The sequence below is a fragment of the Vanellus vanellus genome, assembly GCF_965231255.1.
Source record: "Vanellus vanellus genome assembly, chromosome: 18".
NCBI classification, from domain to species: domain Eukaryota; kingdom Metazoa; phylum Chordata; class Aves; order Charadriiformes; family Charadriidae; genus Vanellus; species Vanellus vanellus.
This window is the reverse complement of record NC_138923.1, coordinates 8,687,601-8,700,949: the sequence shown is the minus strand read 5'-3', so window position 1 is coordinate 8,700,949 and position 13,349 is coordinate 8,687,601. Positions and strand designations below refer to the sequence as shown.

Below are 13,349 nucleotides of genomic sequence, written 5' to 3'. Positions count from 1 at the left end.
TAACCAGAGAGCATCTGCTCAGTGCTTCACGTCTTCCGAAGCTCAGCATCACAACCCATGTTTTTCACTTCTGGTGAAGACTGGGGGACAGGAGAGTCACAGCAGAGCCAGCAGGAGACCCACAGGGGACGCCTGGGTGCCGCGGGCCCCGAACAAGCCGTGGGGATGCACAGCAGCACCCCAATGCCCAGCTGCGGGTCTGGGAGCTGGATGACTCCCAAGGCCCTGATTTCAGACCCTGCAGATTGCTTTAATTTGTGGCTGCTGCCCAGAGAGCCCCAGGGCACCCCAAAAAGACCCTGGACAGGCTTGTGGACAACCACTATCCTGAGACTCCCTTTCCTCCAGCCCATCCTTGCCTGCATGAATTCTGTTGCTAAAGATAGATTAAGCATTATTTTTTTTTTTTTAACCTTCCCACTACATTTTGTAACAATACCGCTCCAAACCAGCCATTCAAAGAACCCTGAAGTGACGGCCCTAATCTCAATCAATGAGCTGCCACTGGAGAGCTTTTGATCTTCTTGTCAAAGCAGTGACTAATCGCACTGCTGCTGCATCCATCACGGCAGCAAACCCAGGCTATTCCTGCAGGTCCTACCGAAGAGCTCCTGTTGTCCTGCTCTGCCCCTCCAGCAGCGGTCAAGCCGGCAGGGCCATGCCTGGGAGCTGCTGGAAGCATCTTCCTGCCAACGCAAGTGAGGAGGATCGTGGGCGGCAGTCAACAGGGTGGGTAAAAAGGGGCCAGGACTAACTTCTGCTGCATCAAGCTCAGAGGAAGGGGCCTGGGGAATCAGAGCAGGGTGTCGAGAGAAGACAAAAGGAAGAGGCTCCTTCACGGCCATGGCTCTGACAGTGAGCTATGACAGGCAGAGCAATGCGCAAGCTGACAGCCATCAGCATGGACTTGCCAACATCCCCAGTAAGGAGGGCAGTGACTTTTCCTCTTGACTTTCTGCTCCCAAACCTCTGGCCCTTCCTTCCAAAAAAATCCCCCGACACAAAGCTTTCACATACATCATCCTACCCCCACTTACCTTCTGACTTCCAAAGCAGATAGAAACCATGCTATGGGGTCTACGTGGAGTAGAGGGCTATTAAGAGTTGAGAAGAGCAATAAAGAGGATTGACTATAGTCAAAGACGTCTCCTACCTTGCTTTGTGGGTTCTGTTCCCTTGAGGACTGGTCATGGTGACAGTGGCATTTGAAAACGGTGCCTCTGCAGACGTGTTGATGGCTTTGCCATTGCTCAGCTCCATGTAGGTGCTATTAATGGTGTAGGTCACAACGCCATCAGTGTCCTCGTAGTCAACATAGAGACTGTCAATATGTGACCCCACAGAGTTGATTGGGTCTCCCTGGGCAAAGATGCTGTTCATGGTCATGTTGAGCACCAACTCCTTGGAGTCCGAGGTCTTGTCCAGCAGCTTGTCCGTGATGGCGTTCTCCGAAAGGAATTCCCTGGAGGTGAACCTGGGGTCAAACTCTCTGTCGTCATGGTCTGTCTGGTAAGTAGACCTGGTTACGTTTGAATCTAGATTGGAGCCAACAGGGGGAAACAACAGTGACAACCACAAAATGCATTCAGGCTGGCAGGCGAAAGCAGCCCAGAGCAGCGGGGGCACGCCGGAGCCTGAGCAGCCAGCTGGGAGGCTAGAGGCAGGAGCTGGGGTCGTGGGGAGGGGGAATCTCATGGGGCTGTACCCCTCTGGGAAGAGCGTGCAGCTCTGTGGGTCTCATCCTGCTGTCGCATGACCAGAGGAGAGCTCAGCACCTGCCAGCGCCGCCCCAAGCAATAGCAGAGGTGAGAAAGGAAGATGCCCTCCTGGCCCCACAGCCCATGCAGCCATGCTGGGAAAGCACTCAAGGCAGTTTGGTGGTGGGATGCCCAAGGGACTGGAGTGGGGACGAGATTGCTGGGGGCTGGGCAGAGGTGGGAGGTGATGGAAGACGTTGTGACAGGGATCTCTGTGCAGCCAGGGCTCCCTCCTGTCCTTGGCATGAGGCAAAGCACAGCAGGGCACCGGCGGGGAGACCTTACCCATGGCCACCCCCCCACCACCCGCCAGAAACCAGAACCTGAAGGGCAAAGAAGATTTATGAGCAGAGACGTTTTAAAGAACTTTCCAAGGTTTCCAAAAAACAAACCAGCAGAATCACCAGAGGTAGAAACAGAGCGTTTCTCAACAAGAGCTCTGAGAAGCAGAACAGTGAGGCCCAAGTCTCCTCCTTACCTTGGGGTTGTTTGCCCTTCAGTTTTGGCTCACAGTCAATTGTTTCTGCTCTTTCATAGACCTCATTGGTTTCCTGACCTTTGCTCAAGTTTAAATCTTCCTCCGTGTCCTGCCTTCCAAACACCTGGTTCTCCAAGTCTATCCTTTCCCTGGAGATTTTCCCAAAATAGGTTGCATTGTGCTGGATAAAACCCAATGGCACGTCTCCATCGAACTCTCTGCTTTCTTCACTATCTGACTCAGAGAAGGTGTAGTAGATGGGCTGCAGATTTTTTGAGTGTGGCTTCCTCAGGAGGATGTATTCAAATGTGATGGATGGATTCTTGCCATTTTGATTCCAGACCTAGCAAACAAATTAAATTATTAGCGGATGCAGTGAATATATGGCATGCAAAATTTGTGATTCGTCTTGGACTTGACAGTTGGTGAGCATCTACTTTCCTATTTCCAATCTGTTTTCCACCGTGTTGCCAACTTCCTACAACTGGAGCCCAGCACAATTTTCCAAGGGTTATTTGGCTGCACCGCCCTGGGGCTCAGCCCCCGCTCAGGGACTGGGAGCTGCAGGTCACGCTCCCGCCTCTGCCGCTGAGCGACCAGAGACGTGGGGCAGCCACTTCAGAAGTTATCCCCCATCACCTGTAAACCCGTATTTCGTGGCTTTATGAGGAGTGCTCGTACACCCCTTCAGCTACCGCATCCCTCCTGGGGACGGGGACCCACAGCTGATGCGCTTCAACCTCTTACTGGTCCAATGCTTTATAAGCACCCAAGCAACCATCCCCTCCCCTCCCAGAGGAGCCCGGGGCTACACGGAGGATGGCAGGAGCTGGGCTCTGGCTGGCTGTCCAGAAGAAAAATTAAATTCCTTTTCTTCATATGCCTGGTTTTAGATAGTTTGCTTTCAAGAAAGGGTTGGGGTTCAAGTTTTGTGCACTTCTGTAAGCTATCTGGCCCAACTTCTTATTTTTACTTTTCCTGACAGGTAACTTGGATAAAAATACTGAAGAGTAGAAGAGAAATCCCCCCGCAATGCCTGAGGCACCTTCTCCCTGCAGAGCGAGGGGTCACCAAGCCCACGTTCGGTATCCACAGCCCCGCCTGCACTCACGAGCCCCGACGCAAGTAAAAAGGGTTCGTGCAAGGAACTGGGCCCAGTCACCGCTCCCACTCCCCTCCTCAGGCTGCCCAGGAGAGCTGGGAAACCACGGCAGGACTCTGCTCCCACGCCCACCCCTTCCTCCATCCAACATAGATTTTCCCTTCCCCGCCACCCCCGGCCTCGCAAACTTGAAAAGTCAAAGCTCACCATTATATTCAACCCCTGGTTTGTCGGTCCTTGTGCGACAATATACTCTATGCCCGTCTCATAAACATCCATGGGCCTGCGGTACTTGAACACCGTGCCTGCGATGTTGAAGTTCTTCGGACTGTCAACTTTGTAGTTCCCATTGAAGAAATAATACCCGGCTTCGTCAGCCACAGCTTCAAACGAGAAGGAAAAAATGAGTGCCACCACAGGTAAGAGCAGAGGTATGCGATATTGCCCCTTGTTCGTTCAGGGGATAAAATTATTAGAGTGTCACAGTAAAAAAAAAAAACAAAAACCCACAAGTGTTTCTCCTACATTACAGTACATTTGTCACCTACTTCCAACACATATCATGCGATTATGCGCCCAGAGTTCTGGGCCATGCATCCCGCTACATCGCAAGCTCCCGGGTCCGTGGCTCACGCTGGTCCGTGGCTCCTCGCGCCCTTTTGGCACGAGCACAGCACGAACATTTAATAATCACAGCTCTGCAGACAACAAGCGGACGGTCAGATGGCCGACAGCAGGAGTTGCCTCCTTGGCAGCACCGAGCTGCTGCCACCTGACCCAGCAGCGCCCCAAGACGGGTCATCCAGAGCTAATTAGGAACTGCACGAAATGAAGCCTTTTCCATTCAAGCCTTCCTGCGCACGGCCACGAGCCTCTGAGGCAGCACCAGAGCCTGACGGTAGCAAATGTGCTTCTCTTGGGCAAGTCCGGGTTTTCCCACGCTCCCCCTGAGCGGCTCCGCCACCTCCATCGCGAGATGGATGGCGTGGCCACCAACGCTTCAGCGAGGCAACGTGTCGGTCACATCCCCCCGGCGCTGCTGTCATGTGGCCGTCGCACATTCCCCAAGCGGGAGAAGACCAGGGGCATCACAAGAGAGGCGCAGTCACTCTGCTCTCTGTGACCTGGCACCGGGCGGATTTGTCATAACCCACTGAAGCAGCAATAATATTGACCAACAGTTTCTGCATGAAAGCAATCGGAGCGTTGCCATATACAGCCCAGCTGCTCCGCCTGCGGAGAGGAGCAACGCACGGAGCTTAGACAACGTGGTTGTGATTTACACCGACTATGGACTTAGCTCATGTCTGCAATAAAACTACATTCATATTCGCATTGGAAAAAGCATTAGGCAGTATAGGCACGCATCGGAGGGAAGTACCAAGAGGTTATACACACCCAGAACATCTGCGGATTTTTTCCGTTCCACTATCTGGATATCCCTCGCTCCAGCGGGAATGTGCGTTACCAGAGAATAGCCTATGGGAAACTACAGATTAATGAAAGGATCTTTGTAACAAATTATCTGCGTGAAACACTCAGTAGTCAATACTGCAATATATCAAGCAAACTGGCCTCGATCCAAAATTATTTATAAGGAGTTATGGATTAAAAAAACCAACCCGAATGTTGATAACTGTTAGGCTGCAAACAGGACCTTATCGATAATAGAAGACAAAAACGTGTAAACCATGCATCCTGGTTTATGGTGGAAAAACACAGCCAAGGGGGAAAAAGGATGCAATCTTTACATGCACAAATATCAAAATTTAGATAAACTGGTATAAGAAAAGATCTCTGAAGACTGCTTTGTTAGCTAGAGAAGCTGTCCCGTGGTTCAGTATTGAACCCTGCGCCAGCCAGTCCCCCTGGAAGCCCGGCGAGAGGTTACAGCTTGGTTCCCCCTTTGCTTAGCACGAGGTAAGCGATGGGACAAGTCCTCCTAAGGCCACCGAAGTTCCTGCAGCGTGCTCCATCTCAGACTGATCCTCAGAGGGCGTTAATCATTATTCCTGAGTTAGAGGGCTATACTTAGGACAAGTAGCTTCTGTTGCTCTACATCCACGCTAATTCTGGAAATCCTGGTCTTTCCAAACACCCCAGCTTCCTGTTATTACAAATCATTTATTTCTAGTCTTACAGGGTCATGAGAAACAGGACTAAAATAGACGCCGGCCTCTTGCGTGACCCCTTTTGCACCATTCAGCATCAGAGACCTCAGGCTGCTGACAAGCATCGTGCAAAGTTCCTGTTTTGCTCTAAAGAAGGCTTTCCCTGCCCGAATTTACAAGTGGCACTGACACAACCAGAACACGTGGGAAAAACAGAAGCAGGGCAGTTGGGAAGAGCTGAAAGCAGTTTATCAAAAAAAGAAATACACTTTAAAAATAACGCTCTCATACAAATGAAGCAAAAGTTCCCCCAAAGCCTTACCAAGATGAGAATTTCCTTTCCGGTAACTGCCGGTCACATGAGTACAGCTGCTCCCATCTCCTTGGCAAACTCCACATTTATCCAAGGTGTGGGTGGAAAAGAGAATGCCATCGCACCCAATCGGCTAAAAAAAAAAATGCACAAATAGAGTATTGAGGGTCAGGCAAATGTCGCACCCAGTGTAATTTTCTGAATGCTACTAACAATATTTTTGCTATAATGTTTAACAACCTCACATTTTCCAGACACGCAAACCCCTCGGAAATCAGTGTATTTGCAGGATGTTCCATCCCGAGCCTGAACCATTAACTGTCTCTGACCATCCACAGTGGTGCAATGGAGGTCACAGGGCTTGCTAGAAATGTGAACATAGTCATCTGAGGGGAAAGGATATAAAGATATATTCAAAACAGCAGAAACACAATAACTTTCATCCTACCAATGTCAATGAATCTCTGCCAAGCGAAACAACAGCAGCAACAGCACAATCGCACAGCAGCCAGCAGTTCAGAAGCTACCATCTCTTGTGCTTCAGGCTGGACAGGAGATCGCACTTCTGAGAGCGTGACAGCCCACTGCTGCAACCCTTTGCACGGCCGGGCAGTCCCCTCTGCTGCCAGGGGCCGCAGCACCCGGGGGTGCCAGCGTGCCGCTAACGTCAGCCCGGGGGATGCACCGAAGCAGTACCGGCCACTGCTCTGTGCAAGGACTTGCAGCAGTGAGACGCGCACACATTGCACAGAAACGTATGCACGCTCACACATCAACAGTCAATACACAGGTTAAATTAACATGGATATACTGTCATAAACACATAAACAAGTAAGACTGTATTCCAAACCACAGCAGCTTAAAACGTAAGAACTTTTCCATAGACGTTCACCCAAGTTGGACTTAATTCACCCTTTGCTTTCTGCAGGCAACTGGCTGGCTGCATCCACTGGCACAGCAGTCCCACATTCTAGAATATCCACAGGAAGCAAATGACCGATTCGTATTTGCATCAGAAACCCAACGCTAAGTGTCGAACTCTGCCAACTAGGGAGCGGTCATATACCCACTGGCCTGCGTGCCCAAGCAAGACAGCATCAATGTGCAAACATTACTCTGCAAATCCCCCAGGAGCCACGTGAACGCCTGCTAAAAAACAAAACAATTCACTGTAACTATTCTGGTGAATCATCTTGAAGAGCAAATACCTTTAAAGAAACTGTCGCCTTGCCATAGGAAAGGGACAAAAGCGGCCAAGAAGCTCTAGGTAACCAGCCTGCCACGGGCCAAGATCTACCGCGCTGAGCCTGCCAAGGCGGCTGCCGAGACAGGGGCTTGTTTCATATAAAAGGAGGCAACAAGTAATTTCATGGAGCGTAGTTGTTCTTAGGTATGTACAGAGACCCCTTGAAACAAGAAAGCTGCCTTAGACCCCCATCTCTATTTTTAGACACCCGCATGGCACCGCGAATGTGAGGAACCGGCGCTCAGGAGCCTCCTCCCCAGGACACGGGGCCTGGCTTCCCCACAGCTCTAAAAATGGGCCGTGGTTTTTGTTCAATGCTCGATTTCGATGGGAGTTAGGAGCCTAAAAATTAAATAAAATCTCCATCTCTGACTCTTAAGTGATTGCTGCAGTTCTGCGTTGCTCACCCCAGATGACCAAACTGCATCTCGGTGACATTTGACAGAGCACGTGAAGGGTGTGGGAGGGAGCAAATGTCACCGAAACGCAGCGCGGCCAGTAACGGCCCCAGCTCAAAGGACACTGGTTCGGGGGAGCCGGACTCTCCCTGCCAGTACAGTCCATCACCCCGTGCTCTCGCATCCTCCTCCAGCCTTACAGCTCTCTGGTCCTCCGGAGTGGTGACCAACACGGGCTGCAGCCACAAATTCATGTTGTTATTTTATTTTTAAGCTATCCTGCAGCTGCAAAACGCACCTTTGAACTTGGGAGACAGCTGATTGTGTCTCTGAAAAATCACTTTAAAACAGAAGAGGAGGAGCCTTCCTGCAGGCTATAGCATCATAACTATCAAAATGTTTTGGCTAAGCATTATGAAACACACAAAGAATGTCTTGTTACCAGGATATAAAGGTTTCCATTGATACGTTCTGCCATTATACACATGGGAATTAAATGATGAACACTGCTCCTCTCGAAAGCTCCTTCCGTTCGCGGGGCACTCCTAGAATGGGATACATTAATATCCTGATGAAAACAAAATGCGGGAAAGGTTTCTGGCACACCTCGACCGGCTGCAAGGAGCGTTTTCATCTCCTGCCTCATCCAGAGCCACATCCTCCTCCTCCTCCTCCCCCTGCAGGGACAGCCAGGGGAAACCCCCCGGGAGATGGTGCGAGAACCACCCGCTGGGTTTATGGCCCCCCAGTGCCAGCAAAAGGCCCAAAGCCCCGACACAGTGGTGATGGGCACCAAAGGAGGGAACTCCTGTTGCTTAGAGGGGCAATGGGGTGACAGCTACAGGACAAATGGTTTCCCCTTTCCAAGGGGCCCAGAAATGCCATTGCAAGAAGCAAGCATGACTTCCCACATTTTATATCGAGTGTTCCTGATGAGAAAAAGGATATCCTTACTTGTACTTTGCAGAGCTGGTATCTTTTGGATGTTCCAGTGCAAGTTTTATTAGCCAGCCCACTCACTGACTTTCTTCTGAATAAAGAAATGATGGTTAGAGAGGGGTCAGGAAGCCTTCTTTACCCTTTTTTAAATATATTTGTCCCCAGCTTCCGATCAGTCTCCATGTACCAGAGCTACACCGAGGTCTATCACAGTCTCACTGGAGTTGATAGCAAAGGTCTCTCTGGCTTTGTTACCTGCAGCATCAACTATTCTTATTACAGCATCCTAGGAGGTACCATGGGGACAAGGGCCTGGGGACAAGGTTTGCAAGGTGCCTTCTGGCAACCACACAGCCCAGAGGAGGCAGAGCCACGCATAGAGCAGCCGGGATCAGCGGGTCCCCAACCAACCCTGCCCCACAGTGTCCTCGCTGCTGCGCCCAGAAGCCTTGAGAACAGGCTTACGCGATGCCTGCTGCCCGTCTGCGCTAATCCCCGCAGGAGAAACCTCAGGGCCAGCACAGGAATAGCTTGGCTGCTCCTCCTGGCAGGGATGCCCAGGACACAGCATCCTCATGGCATACTTACCTTCTGCCCAAGCAGCGTTAGCCAGACAACACCTTTTCACCAGTGCTTATCTATTGAGCGATGACCTTCCGGATCAAGTCTACCTCCAGCAAGCTGGAGTTCCCCGCACCCCGGCAGGCGGGCGCCGTACCTCTGCCGCAGGCAGTGCCTCTCCTGGGACTTGACGCCTCCCCCGCAGGTCCTGGTGCACGCCGTCCACTTGGTCCACTCGCCCCACCAGTACGCGGTGACGTCTGCCCCTTCCTCCAGGCTGTTGGAGGTCTGCGTCAGGTCCTGCTCGAGGCATCGGGTGGGGGGGGGAAGGGAGAGGGGGAGGGAGAGAATCAGCGGTCGGCACCCGCACCGCAGAGCCCACACGGGTGGGCGGAGGGCATCCCTCGCCCGGCCTGCCCCGACCAAACGGGGCATCTCCTTCTCCATCTGAGGCCAAGTCTGAGATTTCCATCTCGCAAGAAACCCTGGATTTTTCCAATTGTGTTTTCATTACAAATTGGAATTAAATGGCAATATTTGGGATTCCTCAGGAAAGGAAGTGATCATTGTTTCGCTCAGTTGGCAAAACCGAGCTCCCAAACAACCCTAAACCCTCCAAGTCTTTTGGTGCTCTCTGACTCTTGCTCCACAGTGAGTTCAGGGAGCTGAAGCGCTGGGTGCGGCCAAAAGCTTTACCGAAACCTTAAGCTAACCCTTGCAAACCCACTCTGCAGCGGGAGAGCATGCCAGCGGACGCTAGCAGGCTGGAGGAGCCCGCGTGCTCTCTTTGCAAGTACATGCTGGTCACTTGAGGGTCAAGGAGGGTCCCTGACACCCCCACCTCCCACCCCTCAGCCACCACAGGCAGCAGTGTCACCGTGCATCAGAAGGCAAAGGAGCTGCTCCACCGGCAGTGTCACCACCATATGCCGGCGCTCGGTAAGGCGCTCGCATCCCTTCGCGAGGGGCACAGAACATCCTGGGGGGTCCCAGCGATTGCCCGTGGCAGGGGAGGGATGTATTTTTCCATCCAGAATCACCAGCTGGTTAGGGGAGTTCTGTTAACTCGGTGTGTACCGGGACAGGGAGAATAATATTCCACGCGAAGTAGATAAAAGCTTCAACCACTGCAGGGACCGGGGAAGCGGTGCTCACCCAAGAGCAGGGCATGGCCTTCCAGAGCCCTGGAAACGATCTGCGCATCCTCTTAGCCATGGATGATACGAGTTAGGTTAAGCCCAGACTAAAGAGCTCAGCCAAATCACACATCCTCGCATTTACTAGAGACCTGACTCACGCACGGAGCAGTCCTGCAAGTCCCAGGGGTCACCCATCCCCGACATCGCACCATTTTAAAGCCCAGGGACCTGCCAGCAAGGCGACGCGCTTACCTGAGTGATCACAAAGGCAAAGTTGCCCACGAGCAGAAGGGCCAGGGTGCCTTTCAGCTGGGACTGCGCACCGATGGAGATGCTGCTCCACCTCCACTTAGATATCTTCATCCTGGAAAGCAACCAAACAGCACACTAAGCAAAACTCCCGTCCAGCCCCACCACCCTGCGAGGGCCGGGGCTGCTCTGCCGCCTGGGTTACACAGCACGTGTCTTCTTCAGCATTCCCGGTCAGCAAAGTGACACCAGCCACCAGTGACTGCAAGGGATCGATCCTGAAGTTATGTTTGATTAGCGGAAGCATTAACACGGTACAGGTTCACATCCTGTCTCAGTTGCTATCTTCCAAACCACAGCTTTGCACTGGTTCCCAGTGGCTTCATTTGATACCACCAGTGCGAGCTGAGACTCCAAGCCTGCCTTGGAAGAGAGCGTGGCTTACACCAAAGCAAGCGTTGCACAAGAGGCAGCGAGTAACAAGAAGTGTCCCTGGATCTATAAAAGCAGTGCATTTAAATATCCCCATTTACAGAACTGCTCCTAGAAGAATGAGATGAAAGGCTTCATAGACAAAAAAATGCAATTAACAGCCATTATTTTTCCTTTTTTCATTTGTTCCACTCTAATTCCCACCGATTCCCAGGGAAGAAGCCTGTTCTTATAGAAAAGAAACCACCCACAATTAAAGAGCAGAAATGAAGTATCCCAAGTGTCAGCCTTTCATCTCTTTCTCCATCTGCCTCATGAAAGAGAGTAACCCAGAATGGCATTTTCTTAAATAAAACCCAGCTCAAAACCACAATACGTTTTATTGTGAACCTCACTGCAAGAGCCAGAAAGGAGCAGGTTTCAGGAAATCATGCTTCCAGGCAATCAAAGCAGCTCATGTCTGTAAGAAAAAGAAAAAAAAAAAATATTCTCCCCTAAGCTAATTTCCCTTGAAAACTAAGTAGACAGTATCTTTGGGAAGTAGGGAGGTGGGAGAGGGGCTGCTCCTGGGGAGAGGGGGCAGGACCGCAGACCTGCAACATAAAGAGCTTCTTTCCTACCCTTTTTTTTTTTTTCCCCCTCCTTCTTGCAAGGGTTTTTGTGGCAGTTTTGGAAATGCAGAACCGCCAGCAGTGCCAGCGCGGCTTTGGCATCTGGCTTAGAGAAATTACCAGAGGGCTCCCAGGTCCCCAACTCCGCTTTGCCATCGCCCCAGGGTAGAGGTCCAGCGTGCAAAAGACACTTTCCAAGAGGCAGATCCATTGATTAATGGAAGCCCAGAGCGCTTGGCTGGGGATGCCGGGGACAGGTGGCTGCGACTTGCCTTACACTTGGTTTTCATTAAGGCTTCCAGACACTTCTGACTCGAAGCCAATAACCGAGCTCGCTCGGGGTTTATCCTAGAGTCGCTCAGAGCTGCATGTTTAAATAGAAGAAAAATTAAAGAAGCGGGGGAGGGATGTCGCCGACGAGCATCGCGGAGCCGGTACCGGAGGGAGCCCCGGCGGCAGCCCGGCCCTGCCCAGCGGCGGGAGGGCGATGCCGGAGGGATGGCGGGGGGGTGGGGGGGGGGGAGTGTGGGGGGAAAGCGGCGCCGGGCAGCGCTGCCGGGGCTCGGGCAGCGGGGAAAGGGGGGGGAAAGGGGCCGGGGCGGGACGCGACCCCCGCGGGGCCGTACCTGGATGCGGCGGGGCCGGGCGGGGGCGATGCTCCGGGGCCGGGCGGTAGCGGCGGCGGCGGCGCGGAGCAGCAGCGGCGGCGGCGGCCCCAGACGCTCCCTCCCTCCTTCTCCCTCTCCGACTTCAAAGGGCAGCCAAAAGCGCCGGGGCTTCCAGCGAGGAGGAGCCGCCGCAGTGGCTCCCCCCAGCCCGCGCCGGCCGCTCTTATAGCGGCGAAGGGGGGTTGGGGGGTGGGGGTGGGGGGGGGTGTGGAGGGATGGAGGGATGGATGAGGATGGGGGGGGGGGGGGGGGAAGCGGGCGGAATTCACACCTCTCGGCCCGGGATGCCCCCACCCCGGTTAACCCCTCGCCTCCCCCGGCGCCGCTCCGCGGCCGCCAGCCGGTTTCCTGCGGCGAGACCGGGGGGGGGGGGGGGGGGGGCACAGGCGGCGGGGGCGGGAGGGGGGGGGGGGGGGAACCCGCACGCATGCGTCCCCGCCGCCGCCCGCCCGGTACAAGCAGCGCCGGGCCGCCCCCCCCCCCTCCCCCCCCGCCCCGGGCATCTCCTCGCCTCCCCCGGGGAGATGCTGAGCTCCCCCACCACCACCATCGGACGGGGGGGACGGTACCTGCTGCCCCCACCCTTCCAACATCCACCCCACCACCATCGCCGGCACAGAACGAGGTGGCCAAAATCCTCCAGGTACCTCGGCAGGGACCGTGCGGCCGCATCCTGCCTCTGGAAGCACGGGGAGGGCTGGCTGGGTACGGTCCGCCAGGTTTTTAATTGCCCTTTCTGCTGCAAAATAAACCGAATCCCCGTGGTCCTGTGCTTTTGGGGTCATTCGGCAAGGCTCGGCCTCAAGTTGGGCTGCTTGAAGCAGTTTTCTGCCACGCAGGGGAGCAGTGGTGGTCAGAAAATGGGCTTGGTGCACGGGAAGAGCCATTTTGGATGAGAATTGTCCCCCTGGCTCAGTGACAGCCATGCACATATAGTATCTGATATTTGTGTGTGTCAGAGGGAAAAGCCTATGGCATAAAGAAGGACACGGTTATACAGTAACCGGTTATACAGTGGTTATACAGTAACCTATATACAATGTATGTGGTCTGTTCTCTGCGGTCTTTACACGGAAAATGCGGTTGATGGGACACCTCGCCTCTGTGGTGACACACATTCCTACGCATTCTTTAGCACATCCCCCCTGCACACGCTGCGGTCACGTCCCAGCAGCTTTGGGCAGCCCACCTGAACGATTTCCTTTGTCGCATCAGAGATGCTTCAGCTGGAGCCTTTCCTCCTTCCCCTCTAAACCTGCCCCACACAGGGCAAAACCAGTGCTCCCAGTGGAGCACCGCACCCCGGCGCTGGCTGTGCACCCAGGGCCATCACTGCAGTTTAACG

The 13,349-nt window shown here is 53.5% G+C and overlaps 1 protein-coding gene across 1 annotated transcript in view; it reads right to left on the bottom strand.

The window, feature by feature from the left end:
* The window catches only part of ADAMTSL2 (ADAMTS like 2), a 28,121-nt gene extending 16,371 nt beyond the window's left edge, over window positions 1-11,750 (bottom strand). Inside the window, exons 1-11 of the mRNA XM_082492816.1 lie at window positions 11,457-11,750; window positions 10,297-10,408; window positions 9,063-9,205; window positions 8,360-8,435; window positions 7,848-7,950; window positions 6,002-6,147; window positions 5,771-5,894; window positions 4,736-4,816; window positions 3,545-3,720; window positions 2,236-2,578; window positions 1,154-1,535 (exon numbers count right to left, since the gene is read on the bottom strand). Of these exons, the coding sequence (XP_082348942.1) occupies window positions 1,154-1,535; window positions 2,236-2,578; window positions 3,545-3,720; window positions 4,736-4,816; window positions 5,771-5,894; window positions 6,002-6,147; window positions 7,848-7,950; window positions 8,360-8,435; window positions 9,063-9,205; window positions 10,297-10,408; window positions 11,457-11,626 (1,856 nt within the window). The 5' untranslated portion in view covers window positions 11,627-11,750. The remainder of the gene's footprint in view (window positions 1-1,153; window positions 1,536-2,235; window positions 2,579-3,544; window positions 3,721-4,735; window positions 4,817-5,770; window positions 5,895-6,001; window positions 6,148-7,847; window positions 7,951-8,359; window positions 8,436-9,062; window positions 9,206-10,296; window positions 10,409-11,456) is intronic.
* Between the last annotated feature and the right edge of the window lie 1,599 nt (window positions 11,751-13,349).